The 19,904-nt window shown below is 36.2% G+C and overlaps 3 protein-coding genes across 4 annotated transcripts; 1 reads left to right on the forward strand and 2 right to left on the reverse strand.

Moving 5' to 3' along the window:
• Nucleotides 1-1,625: 1,625 nt before the first annotated feature.
• Nucleotides 1,626-6,526, reverse strand: igldcp (Ig-like domain-containing protein). The gene is made up of 7 exons (XM_008422616.2): nt 6,378-6,526; nt 5,584-5,627; nt 4,127-4,492; nt 3,685-3,775; nt 2,804-2,982; nt 2,590-2,640; nt 1,626-2,302 (listed from the first exon to the last, which is right to left on the reverse strand). The coding sequence occupies exons 1-7, from the start codon at nt 6,401-6,403 to the stop codon at nt 2,223-2,225; spliced, it is 837 nt and encodes a 278-aa protein (XP_008420838.2). The 5' UTR covers nt 6,404-6,526; the 3' UTR covers nt 1,626-2,222.
• Nucleotides 6,527-10,876: 4,350 nt separating this feature from the next.
• Nucleotides 10,877-19,848, forward strand: LOC103472784 (uncharacterized). The gene is made up of 5 exons (XM_008422619.2): nt 10,877-11,216; nt 12,411-12,770; nt 14,217-14,339; nt 18,615-18,673; nt 18,977-19,848. Exons 1-5 carry the CDS (start codon nt 11,183-11,185, stop codon nt 19,124-19,126), a joined length of 726 nt encoding a protein of 241 aa, XP_008420841.2. The 5' UTR covers nt 10,877-11,182; the 3' UTR covers nt 19,127-19,848.
• LOC103472783 (uncharacterized) lies at nt 15,100-18,393 on the reverse strand. Of its 2 annotated transcripts, XM_008422617.2 has the most exons (3): nt 18,308-18,393; nt 17,398-18,222; nt 15,100-16,570 (listed from the first exon to the last, which is right to left on the reverse strand). In XM_008422617.2, the coding sequence occupies exons 2-3, from the start codon at nt 17,719-17,721 to the stop codon at nt 16,061-16,063; spliced, it is 834 nt and encodes a 277-aa protein (XP_008420839.2). In that variant the 5' UTR covers nt 17,722-18,222; nt 18,308-18,393; the 3' UTR covers nt 15,100-16,060. The 2 variants fall into 2 exon arrangements, with proteins under 2 accessions (XP_008420839.2, XP_081468510.1); XM_081612384.1 differs by lacking the exon at nt 18,308-18,393 and having other exon boundaries at nt 17,398-18,292.
• Nucleotides 19,849-19,904: the final 56 nt, after the last annotated feature.

Below are 19,904 nucleotides of genomic sequence, written 5' to 3' on the forward strand. Positions count from 1 at the left end.
TTAACTTTATTTGCTTTTAAAAGTTTTCTACAAATGCAAACAGTTTTGAATAAGCTTTGTTTATAATTTTTAGCAGTTATTTTTTATTTATTTATAAAATCACAAATTGGTACAACTCAAAAAAAAAATTCTGAAAATGTTAAAATTTTTGAAGTTTTAGTGAATTATTTCATTGGCCTCTAAAGCTCTGTTAGAGGTTTTAGACAACAGGTGCCAAACTCCGGGGCCGCTGTCCTGCAATGTTTAGAAGTGCCTCTGCTGCTCCACGCCTGAATAGAATAATTAGGTCGTTAGCAAGGCTCTGGAGAATTTATACACACAAGAAGGAGGTAATTAAGCCATTTCATTCCAGTGCTTTGTACCTGTGGCACATCTAAAATCTGCAGGACAGCGGCCCTTGAGGACTGGAGTTTGACACCCCTGTTTTAGATAATGTCAATCTCAATGCGATTGTGATTCTACATATTCATTCAACTGGATTAATGAATTTCCCTAAACAAATTCTCACTGTGAAATATCCATCAAGATGGAGAGATCAGAATTTTGGAAGTGACGTTTTGTTAAAAAGGTACAAGCACTTCTTGTTTCAGGCATTTATGGTATCGAATAAATACAGATTAGTCATCACAGAGGCTGAAGCTAACCGCTTGTTCGAGAGGCACAAGGATCAAAGTGGACTTCTACTGCATTAAAAAAAATCTCCATTCTGAAAAAGGTGTCAGTAGTTTATTGAAACGTTATTTTCTGAACCTTTATACCATCATTGTGCTCACAAGGGAGCCAAATACTTTTTTTACAATGGAGATGGTGGAAGGAGGCAGTGAATCACCAATGATCTTCATAAGTGAAACGTGCTGAGAACGGAAACCATGAGCATTTCACTTCAAACCAGAAAGAAAAGCAATGTACGGAGCCCCTTGAAAGACACTGATGGAAAACATAAAAATAAACTTTCTCATGCGCACCAGATATTGTTTGTTGTGCATGAGAAAGTATTTGGTGGCACAAGATGCTATCTGATGGGCAAGAGACGCTGCCTGGTGTGTACGAGAAAGCATGTGGTGCGTCCAAGATAGTATCTGGTGCGAGAAAGTTTATTTCTTCCTTCAGTGTCCCTTTAGGGGCTCTGTGGCAAAAGGGTGTTAAGTAATGATAAAAAATAAGGGTTCAACTTTTTACACCCCAATATTTTTTGTCAATATGCCAACACCACATAAGCTTTCTGTTCTCAGAATGTTTCACAAAGACGAATATTGATGATGCACTGCCAACCTCTGGTTTCTATGTTACTTAGCTTTTATAAGTAACATAAAAGCTAAGTAGCATAGTTAGCTTTTAACTGCTTATGTCCTAGAAACAAAACCACACTTCAAAACTAACAAACATTTTTTTTATAAACTAGGAAACTAGCTAGGTTTCTCATGTTGATTACTCTGAATTGATTATAAAGAGTTGGTATTTAATAGAATGGAGGAAAAAGACCAAAACACCCATTTAAAGCTACATGTTGGGTAGATTAACTATATAGAGATAAAGAGAACTCTGTTTATTTCTATCTTCCATAGACATAAAAACAATACCTCAAACAGAACTATATCATTTTGCAAGCAGTGGTTCACAAAACGTTGTAACTGGAACCAAACATTTTTAATGGCTCAATGAATACTTTGCAAATGTGCGAAACAGTTGGAATATATAAAAAAGAACATTTCTGCTGCTAGACAGATGAAAACTCCCCTAATACAGATCTTAGGTCTTTGTTTTTACTTATTGAAATTAACTGATGTATCAGTCTGCATCTTTTTAAGTTGATTGGAAGCTTTGACATATTTTATTTATTGTAGTTATGTTTTTTTTTGAGAAGCTGCAAAATAGCCTACTGTAAGTGAGTTTGGATGAATTAAATAGTAAAAGGGATCGTCATACTGCAGCAATATTTTCCACTAACATCAACTAAAAGATGGTTCTTTTGAATGACCTGAAAGTGACCTCCAGCACATAAGCAAATGATCAATTTGAAAAACACATGATGACATTTATAAAATGTTGAGCATCAGAAATGGACCAGACTATTAATCAAAGTATTTCAGGTGTACAGTCATGCATAGGATTGCAAGGCTTGTTGTTGTTACTTCTCCTACTTACAAATCCTCTCTGTCTGCTGGTCATAAAGTGCTAAATTCTGTAGATATTGATTATAGATACACTGCAAAAAATACGTCTCAGTGAAGATGAATAATTTGCAAACACGAGAGCAGAACAGACAAGAGAAGAGCTGAATAGCTGCTTGTAGCTGCAGCATCTGAAAAGACAGAACATATATATATTGTTATTATATATATATGTGATGTGTTTGTATGAGTAACATATATATTGGCACTTATATATGCCAATGATGAGTCATAAAAACTATAAAATAGATTTTACCCCTTTGGTTTGCTACCATGCTTTTTGAAAATAGATATTTTTACTTCTGCTTGATGAAAATTATTGCTGCTTGGAAACAAAACCAAGACTCTCAGTTGGTTGTTCTGAAAGTGCAAAGGTCACAGACAGACTGTTTTGCTTTCTGAAGTCACATATTCTCACCTGTCAGAATATTTTGCTGCTTTTCTTGGATTCTCGATGACGGGGAGTTTTCTGAAAGCAGAAATACTGATTAGTGATGCAGATGATGGTTGATATCAAACTACTCTTTAAGACAGAAAGTATGCAAGACATAATAGGTAAATAATAAGCATAATCAATTTTAAGTTTCATACCAAAATCTAAACACATTGTTCACAGGAAGCTGTGCTCTCACCCCTTATGTACAGCTGGATGGTGCTGACAGAGAGGTCGTCCTCATCCAAAACTTTGTATATTCCTTCATCAGAGTATTGAAGATTCTTTATCGTTAATTGTTCAAGCTGATGATGTTTTTCCATGCGTTTGTTGTTTTCATCCCCTCTCTTCCACAAGTTCACCCACTCTGAACTGTTCCTGTACAACATGAGGAAAATTGAAAACGAGATGAGCTTTATTGCGGAAATTGTTTTCTGGAGGCTGAAAGTTCTGAGAAACCCCAAGCTCTATTGTGTACGAACAAAACCAAACAATAAGCGTCACTCTGCTTTGGTTTTATCTCCAAAATCCTAACGCTATTGCACTGTGTGATTATTCATAATAACTTAGCATGTTTTAATAGCAACAGGTTTGCTTACTAAGCAACCAAAATGTTGTTTAGACACAAATAAAACCACAGTAAGTGTCCTTGAGTTGGTTAGAAAAATTTGAGTGACTTAGTCAATCTGTGATTTGAAGGATCCATGTTATGTGTGAATGTTAAATTATCACCCTGTCTGCCACGGAGCAAGGCAGTTAAACAAATTACAAACTAGGGAGCCACCAAGCAGATTTTCCTACTATGATCTTCAATTAACTTTGAGATCCGACTTACTGACTCCAATGAATAAATTACAAGAATATTTCCCATCAAAACAAATGGTGCTCATCTTTATTTTTTATTTTTAATTCAAAATGAGTGTATTAAAGTATATAGTACTCTTAGTTGATCCCTTTATAAACCAAAACTAGTGGAAGTTCTTACTTTATTTATTCTTCTGATCACTGATCAGAAGAATAAATGATCACTTGAGCCCATCAAAGAGTTTTCTTGCTTTCTTTAAATGATTTTTAACTAACCTGCTCTGGAAGACCACTGCAAATGAGTGGGGGGTGTACAGCTTCAAAACCAGGTCGTCCCCTGGGTAAAGACTCTTGTGGGATTTGTGGTCTGAAAGTGGCAAACACAAAATACGAAGGGAAGACATTAGGATGCACAGCAACTAGATCACGAGAGATCATACGAGAAAGGCAAAAACAGCATGATAAAAAAAAAATCTATTTTAATCAGCTTTGTAGAAATTTATTATTTTAAATGGATGGATACGAGAGAACTGTTTGTCTTAGTAAGCATAGAAGAGAACATCACTTCTTTTCTTGAAGGAAGAAGTGATGTTAGAAATAAAAATGTCCATATTTGTACTTTTATGTCTAAAAGAAGCCTGAATATAATATTATAATATGGAGAAAAACTAAATGTGAGATTGCATTGTTAAATAAAACCAAAGCATCCCATACTAACCTGTCACAGACAGTTTGACACTCTGAATGAAAACTCTGCTCTTTTGGGACCTCACACCATCCACCACTAGGAAGCTCTCGTATCTCCCTGTGTCTCCGATCTGAACATCCTTGATGATCAGGGAACAATCCCCGGAGTTGAGTTTCTCCAGAGGCACCTCCACCCGGCCCTCGTACTCCGCCGCCTGCCACTTGTCTTCTCCAAGTTGCTCGAACACGGTGTACGGCGGAGACATCCACTGGATGTGGCAGCCGGACGCTGCCATTTCTTTCTGGGAGTCCTTCCAGCTGCAGGGGAGGACCACCTGGCTCCCCACCAGGGTCATGACGGGCACTGGGTTGGCAGCAGAGGGCAGAGCTGAAGAATCTGAAGACCGGGAGAAAGAAGGTGTTTCCTTACTTACATTTTATTAGCTGATAAAGACATTCAAAGCAGATAACCCAAATGTGTTGCAATTTTATGTTTGGTTTCCACATTCAAAGATCCAGACTACTCAATCAAGTAATTTTCAAGAATAAATACATGAGTTCAATATAAATACATTGTTTTCCAAAAATAATTGTTTGCCTCTTATGGTTGAATGATAGAGAGAATTGGATTTTTTATTTTATTTGACAAAGTGTAGAATATTTTATCAAAATTGAATAACTTTATTCCAAATATGTTACAGTGAGAAATAAACCACCATATAAAGAGGATAACAGTTGGGAAACAGTGGCGCGGTTGGTAGCACTGAGCAGCAAGAAGGTCCGGATTTCGAATCCCAGCCAGGAGTCTTTATGTAAGGAGTCAGTATGTTCTCCTTGTGTATGCATGGGATCTCTCTGGGTACTCCAGCTTCCTCCCACATGCCAAAGACATGACTGTAAGATTAGTTAATCTCTTGAAAATTGTCAGGAGGTACTGTGTGCATCTATATTGTCCTGTGATAGACTGGCAACCTCTCCAGGATGTGCCCTGATTCTTGCTCACTGAAGTAATTGCACCAACTGAAAACTGGCACCAAAGTTTAAGTAAAATAAACAAAGTAAAAAATAATTGTTCAAAATATTGAAAACAACTGGAATATATTACAAATATTAAAGTTGTAACTCATACTAAAGATGTGGACATAGTTTGATTGTAGTTTGCTCTATGTTGTGTGTTCAAAACACCAATTTCTTTTAACTTATCTTACTGTGTGTAAAACCCAAAATTGGCTTTTTAAATCCTGCCCTGTTTATATAAGCAAGCGCAGAGAAAGCTGAAAAATAAGGTTTCATTAGCTTATATTATTTCTGAAGTCTCTGATCACTGATGTTTTTTGTTGTTGTCAGTTCTTAACCAACATTTCTAGGAATCTGTTGCTGCTGTCATCAAACCCTGACTAGCTTCAGATAATTGGTAACGTTGAAATCTGTTTAAGAAAAAATAAATAAATCTTTTAATTCAGCCGCATGTCCATGGCAGGTACTCACCAACTAAATTTCCAGTAAGGAAACCTTGTAGAAACACCAAAGACCTAAAACCCACACAAACAAGTAAAAAAAAGTAACACAAGAAGATATCAGTTTTCAGTTCATCAAGCATTGTATTGTTTTCAAAATTACAAAGAAACAAAACTAAGTGAAAAAGCACTACGCAGACTGTACTTCAATACAATCTGAGGTCAATTGTTCTCATATGACTAGAACAAATACTATAATAAAAATAATTAGTAGTCTTTTTTTCAACAGGAGATATGAAAAGTTAATTTTAAATAATATTATTTTGTGTTGATTCATGAATTTATTATAATACAGATTAAATATTTATTGTGAAGTGTCCATATCTTCTTATTTTTTTATTGTTATCTATGATTGAAATCTCCATTCACCACTCTAATTACTGGGAGCCAAACCGAAGAAATGAAACCTATAGTAAGTGCACACTCATGAAATAAGCATTTGATATGATAGTTATGTATGTTTTTAGGTTTCACTCCCAACAGTTTCTGTTTCCTGGAAAACGAAACTTAAAGCGCCCTCTCTGGTCACCGGAGGAACTTTAACATGCTGTAGAATGTGGCTGTTTAATGCTTTTCCCTGCACCCTGCAGATAAATGTATGCTTTATTTCATGGAAGGAAATGCATATTTATTAAGACTTTAAGATACAATAAATCAATCAATAAATAAATAAGTTGTTAAGATAGGCAAACATATATATTTTTTAATATAAAATACAATTATATTAAAATATCAAATAAGAAATAAATAAAATACATGTCTTACCAGAGTCGACTTTGGATGATTTTCATTGTGTTTACTTTATGGAAATTTAGCTGATTCTCCACCTCTGCACTCCTCTGATCCTGGTCGAGTGTGAGTGTCTCTCAGCTGATATCCAGTTTAGTAGTAGCGCCGACCTGCTTAAGTTTCGATTTACTGCATTAAGAGAAAGAAATACAGAGCCCCCTAGAGGAAATGGGGAACATTTTTTCTTTTGCGTTCTCTCGCAAACCTGCGTGAAGCTGACACCCCACCCACGTCAAAAAATCCAGCAAATAGTCTGAATGGTTAGTGCTCCGTTTGTGCAGGTTTGTGCCGTTAAAATTTTCGTTTGTGCAGTTTTGGTTTCTGAGATATTAAACATTATTTTTTAGGTCATCTAGAGTTCACCATCCCCCCATATCGCTCCAAAACAAACCAAAGTGGGCTAGTTCGTTAGTGCTCCGTTTGTGCAGGTTTGTGCAGTTAAAATTTTCGTTTGTGCAGTTTTGGTTTCTGAGATATTAAAAGTTATAATTTTGGCCGATGACGTCACCATCCCCCATATCGCTCCAAAACAAACCAAAGTGGGCTAGTTCGTTAGTGCTCCGTTTGTGCAGGTTTGTGCAGTTAAAATTTTCGTTTGTGCAGTTTTGGTTTCTGAGATATTAAAAGTTATAATTTTGGCCGATGACGTCATCATCCCCCCATATGCTCCAAAACAAACCAAAGTGGGCTAGTTCGTTAGTGCTCTGTTTGTGCAGGTTTGTGCCGTTAAAATTTTCGTTTGTGCAGTTTTGGTTTCTGAGATATTAAACATTATTTTTTAGGTCATCTAGAGTTCACCATCCCCCCATATGCTCCAAAACAAACCAAAGTGGGCTAGTTCGTTAGTGCTCCGTTTGTGCAGGTTTGTGCCGTTAAAATTTTCGTTTGTGCAGTTTTTGTCTTTAAGATATTAAAAGTTATAATTTTGGCAGATGACGTCACCATCCCCCCATATGCTCCAAAACAAACCAAAGTGGGCTAGTTCGTTAGTGCTCCGTTTGTGCAGGTTTGTGCAGTTAAAATTTTCGTTTGTGCAGTTTTTGTCTTTAAGATATTAAAAGTTATAATTTTGGCAGATGACGTCACCATCCCCCCATATGCTCCAAAACAAACCAAAGTGGGCTAGTTCGTTAGTGCTCTGTTTGTGCAGGTTTGTGCCGTTAAAATTTTCGTTTGTGCAGCTTTTGTCTTTGAGATATTAAAAGTTATAATTTTGGCCGATGACGTCACCATCCCCCATATCGCTCCAAAACAAACCTAAGTGTGGGCTACTTCTTGTAATTCTTCAGATTCTCAGCTGTTGTACAATGTGTACATTTTGTTTTGAACTTCAATAAAGACTTAGAACAAGAAAAATGTGNCTCATTTCAAGAAATGTTTTAAGATAGCAATGTTTTTTCACGAACGTAGCGCACAATAATTGAATCCTGCTAATAAAGGACATGCAGCCTGACCCTAACGTAATGTGTATAACCTGTTCAACTGTGCTTTGATTTCGGAGGTGGTCTGAAGAATTATATTCACATTGTTGATGTACTGTCTGCTGATTATGCAGCAAACGTGTAAAAAAATTACATGAGCCTATAAAGGCCAATTTGCTAGTTGAGCATTAATTTGATTTTACCTTGTTAAAAAATCAAAATCGGGGTTGAAAAAATTCCAAAAATGACTTATTCAAAACGATTTGAGACCGCTAGAATATTAACGAGAGGTTGAAATTACACTTGCTCTGCAAAACAAGATGGGAGGGGGGGGGGGGGGGGGCAGGAGGCTCACTACAGTGTGGGTGGAGCCAATCCCAGTTGTGTGAGAACTATGTCAAAGTTCGCAAAACATGTCTCCTTGAAGCCCATACACATTTAATTTAAGAAATTGGATGAAATGAAAGTCGTTGCATTGAAACTATATTTACTAAATATTAAGTACATTACTTGGATGAACTTTGAAATAATGACACATTTCCGTTTTACTCGGCAAAATCTTTGCTCAAGCAACTAGCAAATTGGCCTTTATAGGCTCATGTAATTTTTTTACACGTTTGCTGCATAATCAGCAGACAGTACATCAACAATGTGAATATAATTCTTCAGACCACCTCCGAAATCAAAGCACAGTTGAACAGGTTATACACATTACGTTAGGGTCAGGCTGCATGTCCTTTATTAGCAGGATTCAATTATTGTGCGCTACGTTCGTGAAAAAACATTGCTATCTTAAAACATTTCTTGAAATGAGACACATTTTTTCTTGTTCTAAGTCTTTATTGAAGTTCAAAACAAAATGTACACATTGTACAACAGCTGAGAATCTGAAGAATTACAAGAAGTAGCCCACACTTAGGTTTGTTTTGGAGCGATATGGGGGGATGGTGACGTCATCGGCCAAAATTATAACTTTTAATATCTTAAAGACAAAAACTGCACAAACGAAAATTTTAACTGCACAAACCTGCACAAACGGAGCACTAACGAACTAGCCCACTTTGGTTTGTTTTGGAGCATATGGGGGGATGGTGACGTCATCTGCCAAAATTATAACTTTTAATATCTTAAAGACAAAAACTGCACAAACGAAAATTTTAACGGCACAAACCTGCACAAACGGAGCACTAACGAACTAGCCCACTTTGGTTTGTTTTGGAGCATATGGGGGGATGGTGAACTCTAGATGACCTAAAAAATAATGTTTAATATCTCAGAAACCAAAACTGCACAAACGAAAATTTTAACGGCACAAACCTGCACAAACAGAGCACTAACGAACTAGCCCACTTTGGTTTGTTTTGGAGCATATGGGGGGATGATGACGTCATCGGCCAAAATTATAACTTTTAATATCTCAGAAACCAAAACTGCACAAACGAAAATTTTAACTGCACAAACCTGCACAAACGTAGCACTAACGAACTAGCCCACTTTGGTTTGTTTTGGAGCGATATGGGGGGATGGTGACGTCATCGGCCAAAATTATAACTTTTAATATCTCAGAAACCAAAACTGCACAAACGAAAATTTTAACTGCACAAACCTGCACAAACGGAGCACTAACGAACTAGCCCACTTTGGTTTGTTTTGGAGCGATATGGGGGGATGGTGAACTCTAGATGACCTAAAAAATAATGTTTAATATCTCAGAAACCAAAACTGCACAAACGAAAATTTTAACGGCACAAACCTGCACAAACGGAGCACTAACCATTCAGACTATTTGCTGGATTTTTTGACGTGGGTGGGGTGTCAGCTTCACGCAGGTCTCTCGCAATATGTTTACTGCAATATTTGCAGGTGTATTTTGTGTGCAGTCACAAATGTCAATTTAAAATTTAAAGTATATCCCAATTTAAAGAGTGAAAACGTGTTTAATCCTATCTCTTTGGTGCAAAATATGATGGAAAATCGACTTATTCACTGTCTGTATAAAATTGAGATGGAACTGCACGAACGGGGCTCTTTAAACCATTCAGACTAGAGACACAACCAAAACTGCCAGATGAGTTATTACCCCGTGATAATGACTCAGAAATAAATAGTTTGGATGTATTTTTTATTTCTTTCCTTCACACGGAAAGTTGCTGTTTATAGGTTTGTGGCGCATTTCTATCCCAAAGAAAAATCAAACTTCAGATATTTCACAGCATACATGAAAAAACCTTACAAAAACCTTATATAATAGCAGAAAGTGCGATGGGTACCGTAAGAAAGGCTTACAGCATTAAATTATACCGCATGAACAGCAAATTATTGCGAGAAAACGCAAAACCTATTGCGAGGCGATGCAAAAGCTTTGCAAGGGAACGCAGTACTTTTACGATGTAACGCAAAAGAAAAAAATAATCCTCCATGTCCCCTAAGGGACTCCGTACCAAAATACTTAAATTATTATTATTATTATTATTATTATTATTATTATTATTATTATAATATTATTATTAATAATAATAATAATAATAATAATAATAATAATAATAATAAATTAATAACTAAACTAAATTTAGTTTAGTTATTATTAATAATAATATTATTATTATTAATAATAATAATAATAATAATAATAATAATAATAATAATAATAATAATAATAATAATAATAATAATAATATTTTTATAGCACAATTTTGAGTCGCCCTGGTGGGTTATATAAAACTTCTCTTATGCACATTTATAGTCTATATTTGTTTAAAAATGATATGCATTTTATAAACTTCTAAAAATATTATTGTTGCTTAAAGAAATTTGTGTCTCAGCTATCCTTTTTATTTTTGTTTCATTAATATTAATTTGTTTATTGTCAATTCCGTATTTTTAGTAAAAAATCCTAAAAAATAAAAAACTAAGCAGAATTCAACTTTTGACTTAACCAGATCTCTACTCATTAAAAAGGAACGAAATATATAAATGAACCAAAGTCTATAAAAGCCTGCATGTATGTAAAATCAGAGAGAGAGAGAGAGAGAGAGAGAGAGAGAGAGAGAGAGAGAGAGGGTGTTACCGAATGGCAAGTTACGTAAACCAAGCAGTTTAAGGTCTGTGGAGAAATGAAAGTTAACTATGTTTAACAGGACAGTTCTCTTTATGTATTCACATGGAAAAACAATCACTCTTCCGTTTTCTGCAGCAGCAGCAGAAACGTGTTGTTGGTCTCCCCGCGAATTCTGTGGCCAAACAAAGTCCCCGTTTACTTCCTCCGACAGAAACAAAAAACTGCAACCAAACTGAGCTCAGTTCAGTCAGCATTCGCCCTGGAACCAGTTCGTTCTGAGAGTATTTGTGTCCTTTAGGATAATGGCAGGTCTCTTTTGGATTTTCATGTTTCTTTGTAAGTTAATAATTTTTTTTTTATTATTTTCTTGATTTAAATGCAGACATCATTACTCAGAATTTTTTTTTTCTAATGTGTGTCTGAGGTTTTATAGGTCTTGTGGTTTTACAGGTCTGTGCAAATCTCTGCAGGCTCATAGTTTTTTATAGGATGTGCTTCTTTTATGTGCTTTTTTCTTTTGTTTTGTTTCAATCAGGGGATTTTGTGGTAACGGTTGGTTTTACCTGAAGAATTGCACAAAACAAGCCCTTAGAACCTGAAATGTAGAACCGAAAACTCAAGTTTATCTTCTTTCAACTGAATACAGCAGTTTTATCAATCTAAAACTATCGTAATTATATTATTATTATAATTCTTCTTTATATGAAAGCTCCCTTTCACAATCCTTTTTACATTTTTAATGAAATTTAAAATAGGGCATTTGTAGTTTTGGATTGTAGGAGTCAATGGTTTAGGGAGAAGAGATCAAATGCTGCCATGTGAAGTTTTTTGCATCAGCCATGAAATGCAGATTATGATAAATGTATTTTAATAAAGATGCACATATCTGATTTTTCCTGACCAATGCCTTTCGATTTTGACCTTTTCCCAGTTTTTTATTGCAAAGAATAAAAGACAAAGAATATGCTTCAGTTTCATTGGTAAAAGTGCAAGTTTTAAATCCTGCAAAAGATAAAGGAAAACTCCAAATTTATGCATGAAAGTATAGATCATGAGCTTAATCTGATTTGTTGTAATCTCAAAAGGGGAAGCAAAACAGAATGAGTTATTTTTTGTGCAGCTAATAAAAAAACTGCTTTATTTCTGTTCTAAATTTTGAATAAATCTTATAAACTTTTGTAGAATCTCTTTTCAGAATAGTTTTATAAAACCTAAAACAGATTGCTTTAGAGTATAAATGGTCAAACACTCCTAAATTTCTTGATCACATGAGAACGCCATTTAGTTTACCATCAAATTTAATCATTATCAACTCTTCCAACCACTGGTAGTACATGGTAATATGTTTACCTCGTCAGAAAATTGACGAGGTGCTTCTTAAATTTTAGTATCACAGCCACTACTTGACACCACTTCACCCATTCAAAGAGATTCAAAGAGAATGTTTCAATCAGGGTTGATGTGCTGAACAAACATGACAAATAGTAACATTTTTAGTCAGCTTGATTCTGACCTGTCTGTTCTCCTCAGGTGCTGCAGGATGTCAGCAGTCATCTCCCTCCCATCTTCCCCATGACCAACTGGTGGTTGACAGGGGACAGAATGTCTCTCTGACCTGTAACATTACGTCCAGCTACGATATCACCTGGTACCTGTTGCGATCAGACCAGCTGTTGCCACTGCTTAGAGTCTCAGAGACTAACCTCAAAAACAAAAATCACATCATTAATTCTTACTCCAGTCGCATCACATGGACAGGAAACCTGAGTAGCGGGCTGGTCAGAGTGGAGATCCAGGCCGTGGAGGAGCAAGATGCTGGGCTGTATTTCTGTTTTGGGTTTTGTGAAGCTAATGTGTGTGTAAGCAGAGGAATTCCCTTGAAACTTAATGGTAAGAATTGATCTTTTCTATATGCATTTTAACGTATGTGCAGCTCTGTAAAAAATTAAGAAACCACTTAAAATGATCAGTTTCTCTGATTTTATTTTAAAAGTATATGTTTTAGTAAAATTAACATTGTTCTTTTATTCTATGAACTACGAACAACATCTCTCCAAAATTCCAAGCAAAAATTTTGTATTTGTTTGCAGAAAATGTGAAATTATCAAAATAACAAAAAAGATGCTTTGCTTTTAGAGCTCAAATAATGCAAAGAAAACAAGTTTGTATTAATTTAGAAACAACAACACTAATGTTTTAACTAAGGAGGAGTTCAGAAATCTATATTTGGTGGAATAACCAGGAGGTTTTCAATGGAGTTCAGTGCAGCGGGATCTTAATTTTTGTTGTCTGAAGAGCTTAAAGTGAATATTTTGCTCTTTGTGTCTTAAGACAAGATCTCATTCTAGATATTACATGGAAATTTTTCATTTTTATTGTACACGTTCTACAAATGTTGAGTGTTATAAAAACAAAGTTATTTTTTAGTGACATTTGTTAGTATGATTAGATGTATTTAACTTTTTGGTTTACTCTGTAAATGATATGTATCAATAGTAACTCTGGGTTACGTAGTAAGTTGAGTCATCAATGAATGATGAGGAGGTCTTGGCATGCAACTAAACCACAGGACAACCAGGTGACATGGCTTATCAGCTGAAGAGTATCAACCAAATTGACCAAACTAACCTCATCACAACAGGCCCTTTGATCATTTCAGTTCAAATGTTTCCTGTGGACAAAAACAGTTAGAGAAGAACTTGTTTTTCTTTACATTATAACAGACATAACAGCAACAGCAATTAGTTTATTACTGTTCATGTTGGTCTCAGTCTATGGCATTTATGAAAAAAAAAAAAAACACAAACAAACATAAAACTGTTTGATTTTGTTATTTCACAAATAGAACATAAATCATAAAAATAGTTCAAGTCTTTTTAAAAACTCTACCTTTAATTCAGCTATGGGAGTATTTTCTTACAGTGTATATTTACTGACAGCATCGGTGAGCCTCTCTAGGTTGTGGCTAACAGACTAACAGAAGGGGGGATTCTGAAATCTTTCACCTGTGAAATATATCTGAGATTAAGATTCATTAAGATCATGTAAAACCAGTCACTTCTCACAACACCAGCATGAATTTTAGTCTCAAATGCTGCACATTACATGCAGGTGCATTGCAACAGTCCACAGTTTTGTGCAAATTTGCACTGGTTCCCAGAGGATTATCTCAGTACAGGTTTGCTAGAAAATGAAAATGAAGACTGAAACAAGTAGAGACTCCACCCTCAAAGGATTGTGAGTTTCATAGCTTTGCATTACAGCTGTGAATACCTCCACAGAAAAATGTAACATTAAAATATTGTCATCTTTGTGGGTTTTTCTTATTATGTCCAGGAGTTGATGGGGACACCGCAGGAATAAAATCTCGCCAACCTTGTTGGAGTCTGGGGATCTGTGTCCTTCCGGGTTTACTCGGCCTCTGTTCCTTTCTGATGATTGGACTCTACCTGTGCTCAGGTGCGTATCCATTACATCTTCCACCTGCAGACACTTCTTCTACTTCTGTAGCACTGCCTTTATTTTAAAACTGCAGCTCAGCCTCATCAGAATAATGCATGATGATTATCAATTATTTTTGAGTTTATTGTTCAGAGAGATTTTCAAACATTTTTTTTTAGCTCAGATTAGATTTTGAAAAAACTTTTTCTTGTAAAAGGGAATTTTAAACTGTTCAGCATATTGGTTTGTACCTGCTTCATTCATCCTGCTGGCAAGCAGCATACTGTATTCTCCTACTGCCCTCTGCTGCTCACCTACTGGAACTGCAGATGTCCAATATGTAAATTCATTTTGATTAATTTAAAACAAAACTAATGCTTAAAGAAAAAAAAAATCTATTTTTTGATCTTTTAAGGCTGGTGGTCTTGCATTGTGTTTGCTAATGGAATCTGATCGTGTACTTTTGGTGACTTTACTGACCTTAACATACACAGATATATCAGCATCTATGCATTTTGTGAAATCCAATAGTGGAAAGATATGCTTCATCACCCAGCTGTCATTATGAAGTACTGTACATTTGCTAAAGAAAAGTTTGCCACTGTAGAGAGTATTTTAAAGCAAAAGCTCCAAGTTCCGGCACTTTCCTGAAACACAATATAAATAGGAATTGACATAAAATGTTTATAAATATATTGACATTATTTGTATTAACAGAAAGATTATTCAACACTGTGTAATGCACATTTCAATGTGCTTAAGCTGAGCTTTGAGATGCATTGTGTTTTAAAGCAGGTTTTACTGGTTTCAAATGACGCAAGTGTAAAAATAAACAATAAATCAGTGAGAGGTAAACACTGTTCTGCAAACACGTCTTCGCTTTGTAAAAAGGAGGCGCAGTTCCTAAATGTCAAACTTGATGCCAGTGCCAAAAATAATGCAGTGAAATACTTGAGTTAAATAAAGCATCTTAGTTAAAAGATTTGTGCTCTACATTTTAATATTTTTGACATATGCGTTACAGACTTTTAGCTCACATGAGACAGATGATTACAGTAAAAAAAAAAATAATAAAAAAAAATCAGTTCAGTTCAGACAAAAGGTTTTCCAATTGCACATAAAAAAACCCCACACCACATTATGAAGTTTACAGGTACAAAAAATTAATGAAACAATCTTTGCAGATTGACAGGTTTATAATGCTCATTTAATGATTGAGTCATTATAGAGCATTCATTTCTTTTTTGTCAAGTCAGTTCAATTATGTGCAATAGTTAATAAAAATAAAACTAGGCTATAATCTAAAAAGAAAAAAATAAAGTCTTTATTTGCCAGTGTAAATCAACTTGGAGAACTACAGACTTTTCTACAAATTGTTTGCTTTCTCTTTTCATCAAATTTGTATTTTTAGTAGATCCGTTTATTAATTTCTGAATAATTAAACCATGAGACAAGCAAATTTGAGAAAAGGGTGATGAAGATGACGCAGGCTGGGAGGAAGTGTCCACAATGCAGAGCCTGGTGTTCCTGATCGGTTAATGGAAGTCTGTGTGACCACTTGGCTAACGCGACTACAGCAAACAGTAACTGAAGAAACTATCAGAAACATTTCCAAATGGTCCTGATTGAAACTGATTTCCCGCTTTTTGCAAAGGATTTCTATTCCCCCCCAAGGTGAAAGAAGTTTGCACAGTTTTTGCTGCTTATGCTATCCCCGAATCTTCCAAGCATCCAAAAAGTCACACCTGCTTTATCAGGAGTCCATACGGACGAAGGGAATCCTCTACAATGACTTTCACCTGCACGTTGGTTCTGCCTTCCGGGATGTACACCAGCCAGACGTCCTCTCTCTGGCAGCTCTTCCTTTTTTGAGGGTTGATACGGTTCTGAAGAACCACTTTGTACATCTTCCCATCCCCGCTATACTTGAAGGTCTTGCAGTACTTCTCCGCCATCTTGATGTCAGGGGTTGAGTACACGCCCCTGCCTCTGGTGTCGGGGTTTCGCAAAGAGGCGGCTCCAGCATCCAGAAAGCTTGGCTCGTCGTCTGGTGGGCCGTCATGGGTCATGATGATGCCAAGGGAGCCGTCCATGTTGTGGCCATGGTAGGAGACTGGCCAGGCGTTCGGCCCTGTCCCCAGCCAACTGTTCCCACCTTCATACTTCTGTGGGACGCGCAGAGCAGCCCGTTGCCATCCACAGGGGCGAATGTACTTCTCATTTCCACGCACAAATACCTTATCACCATCCTGTAGATCAAGAAACATTTATCAGTTCAAAATGTGTCTTTAATTTTGTAGATGTGAAAGCTCAGGAAAGTACTTTCTGATTTTGAGAAAAATCTGTCATTTTTCTACAGCTGTCTCTATGCCCTTAGTAGGGATGTGAAAATGTCCTAAAACGTCACTTTCTGCATTTTCATACAATTTAGTGTTGATCTCTCACATGAAATCCTGTCAATGTGTACAGATGTTAGTGGTTTTAACATAAAAGTGTGAACACGTCTGCAAACGACTGAAGAGAGATGCAGAAGTAACTAGCTGTTTTTAACATTTTGTGACTTCAACACATCTCTGCAGCATTTGATTGACATGTTGTCACACTTTTCCTACTTTGAAGAGTCCTTGAGAGGCGAACTCTCTTACATCATATTTATGGCCCAGAGAAACAGGAAGTCATTGAATTTTGATTAAAAATATTTGAATTAATGCATTAAATGATAGGTTTATTTGTTCTAGACACATTCACTACAACTTTTGTTTAATCCAGTACGTATATGACCCAGTAAGATGAATTTGCTTACAACATTACTCAATCACATTTTATCTGTACACACTTCCTCATTTCCTCCCTTAGTTAAAAGCCAGTCTACCCCAGAAACAGTTAGCCCAGTAGTTTTGCAAAATGTGACTGTTAGCATTTATTCTTCCAGTTTTAATGACAGTTATGCTGCAGTTTCAGGTCGAGCATAGATCATGTTTTTAGACCTGCTTTATTGCCTAAGGCCTTAGTCATATGACGCGTTTCCAAAGCAAAACAAACAACAAAAAAACACGGATTCATGGTTTCTCCTTACCTTTATGTTGGTGAAATCGTAGTCATACTCCGGATGGAAGAAGTCTTGGGTGTTGATTTTAACAGTTAGTTTAAGGCTTGTCACAGGTTCATGGGTCAAAGCTGGAGGGGCGCTGTACATGTCCTGATTTTCCAAGTCCTGCAAGGATAAAGTTCCCAAGCTCGGGTACTCCAGTTCTTTAAATCCCTCCTGCTTGTAAAACTCTCTAAGGGCTACAATGTTGACAAAATCCTGCGATGTGAGCTGCGAGGCTCCAGTTGTTTCCTCGACGTTACAGCCGGAGAGAGCCGACAAGGCCTCCAGGCAAAGCTTTGTGTCTGGCATTTCGCTCCGATGTTGTAAAAGATCTCAGGAAGGAAGACAGCGTCCCTGTCCTTCAGAGTTAGGTGGAACAGTTGCCTTTTCTTTCTACTTTAAACAGAGTTACTCATTTATCAAGAAGACGTAAGAAACGAAGTCTAGCTTTTCTCTCGGCTGCTTCAGCTGAAAACGGATCCTTAGTTTCACTTTAAGCCTTTTAACAGTTGCTCTTTCACTTTCACTTATAATTTCCTGTAAACCAGAGCATGCTCAGAAATAAATGCACAGTATTTCGAGGATTTGGATTACACCGTTTACCTCAGTCTAACACTATCTATAAGCTTGTTGCAATCTGCTTTATGATGGCGTTTTTGATTATCTGGTGCACTGCCTATTTGGTGTCAGGTTACATTTGAGCCAGTTAACAACCAGCATTCTGCATTTACTGTTTAGATCAGGCACTTGGTGACTTTGAGTTTCTTCACTTTTATGTGAACTTACTTTCGCTCCTTTTCACTTCTGACTCTGCAAATTGAAATACATGTAACCTGTAAATACTGACATCTTTTAAAACCTTTTAAAATATGCAAGTTTAAATACTATAACTCACAGGATTCAAACTCCAGTCCTGGAGGGCTGCTGTCCTGCAACTTTTAGATGTGCCTCTGCTGCACCACACCTGAATACAATAATTAGGTCATTAGCAGGGCTCTGGAGAACTGATCTACACAAGAAGGAGGTAATTAAGCCATTTCATTCCAGTGTTTTGTAGATGCGGCACATCTAAAAACTGCAGGACAGCGGCCCTTTAGGACTGGAGTTTGACACCCCTGCTATAAGTGAATCAAAAATAAATCAGAGCTTCAGATCAATCTCTTTTCATTCTACACCTCACTCCTATTCTGCTCTATGTTCAGGTAAACTGAGTCCTTGCTGCTGTAATCCAGGGAGACGGCATTCTTTGAGGATCACAGAGGTCAGTAGATGTATGCCAAGTTCACACGATGCGTTCACACAGTTAAAAGTTGAGTTATTGACCCACAGCACAAAATGGCAGAAACTAGTTGTGTACATTTTGTGTTAGAAGTGGGATGACTTCCTTAAAATGTGTTGATTTGTATTGATCGATCTAAATGTGGTTGGGTAACATCCATTCATTCTAAATTCAGCTTTATTGTTTTTCAGAAAGTAAATATACATGTTTATTTTTCATGCTTACTGCATCATAGTACCAAGGAATGTGACATTTCTTTCTCTTGTCTGATGTTTGTCTCTGCAGGAAGATTCTTTACATTACTCCAGTCTGAGGCATCCAGACAAGCCGCGCCCGTCTGTCAAGACCAGACCTAGATTAGCAGAAGACCTGGTCACATATTCTACAGTGACCACTCGCAAAAACTTAAATGGATTACAAGCAGAAAATAGATAATTTTGTTTCTGCTCAGCTACTGTTAATATGACATTTGTTGATTCTTGGGAAACTTTATTCGGGTTTAAAAGTGAAATCATTTTCTATTGTTTTTTTTTCAAAAATAAATATTTTTTCCAGTAAATAAAAGTACAGTATAGCAACAAATTCAACAGCTGATATAAAATTTTATAGGATATCTTAAGAGTTTTGAATTGGTGCTATAACACAGCAAGAACAAACAACAAATCTCCAACATACCCAGGAATCACAATCTCATTATTCTCAAGATGCATATGAGGTATAATGTAAGCTATATCACTCATCTTTGTTTTACTGTTAAAAGTTTGTGTAACTGCTGTAAAAATGTTTTTTTCATTTGCTTCCTGCTTTACATTTAAATAACCAGTAAGCTACTGACATCATGAATGTAAATATGAGCAATAATGCTGGCAGAAGCTGAACGCTCAGGATGGAGGGACTTATACAAAATCCTGATGTGAAGAAATTGTCTTGTATGAAAAAGTTACCAGCTCAGCTCAGCATATCATTTTCTTTGTCTTCTTTTCTTTTTTTCTTCTATTTTTTTATACAGTGTACATTTGTATTCCACTGCCAATTATGGGTCAGTTGTTTTCAGTAACTCAAATGTAAATATGTTTCTGATATAAAACTACTGTAACTTTCATAAAGTGCTTTAGAAGTAAAAAGCTGATTTTATGCAAAACTGTTGATTTGTAGCATCTTGTTGACATTCCTCTTTGTTACAAATATTGATTAAATGTTGTTTTCAGTACTT

The sequence above is a fragment of the Poecilia reticulata genome, chromosome 11 (assembly GCF_904066995.2).
Source record: "Poecilia reticulata chromosome 11, P_reticulata-male-v2, whole genome shotgun sequence".
NCBI classification, from domain to species: domain Eukaryota; kingdom Metazoa; phylum Chordata; class Actinopteri; order Cyprinodontiformes; family Poeciliidae; genus Poecilia; species Poecilia reticulata.

Coding starts and splice junctions, on each gene's coding strand:
- LOC103472784 (XM_008422619.2), top strand. CDS start 11,183: ATGGCAGGTCTCTTTTGGATTTTCATGTTTCTTT. Junction 12,771..14,216: donor AATTCCCTTGAAACTTAATG/GTAAGAATTGAT, acceptor TATTATGTCCAG/GAGTTGATGGGGACACCGCA. Junction 18,674..18,976: donor ATTCTTTGAGGATCACAGAG/GTCAGTAGATGT, acceptor TTGTCTCTGCAG/GAAGATTCTTTACATTACTC.
- LOC103472783 (XM_008422617.2), bottom strand. CDS start 17,721: ATGCCAGACACAAAGCTTTGCCTGGAGGCCTTGTCGGCTCTCTCCGGC. Junction 16,571..17,397: donor ACGATTTCACCAACATAAAG/GTAAGGAGAAAC, acceptor CTTGATCTACAG/GATGGTGATAAGGTATTTGT.
- igldcp (XM_008422616.2), bottom strand. CDS start 6,403: ATGAAAATCATCCAAAGTCGACTCTG. Junction 5,628..6,377: donor ATCATCCAAAGTCGACTCTG/GTAAGACATGTA, acceptor TGTGGGTTTTAG/GTCTTTGGTGTTTCTACAAG. Junction 2,983..3,684: donor GCAGTGGTCTTCCAGAGCAG/GTTAGTTAAAAA, acceptor CATGTTGTACAG/GAACAGTTCAGAGTGGGTGA.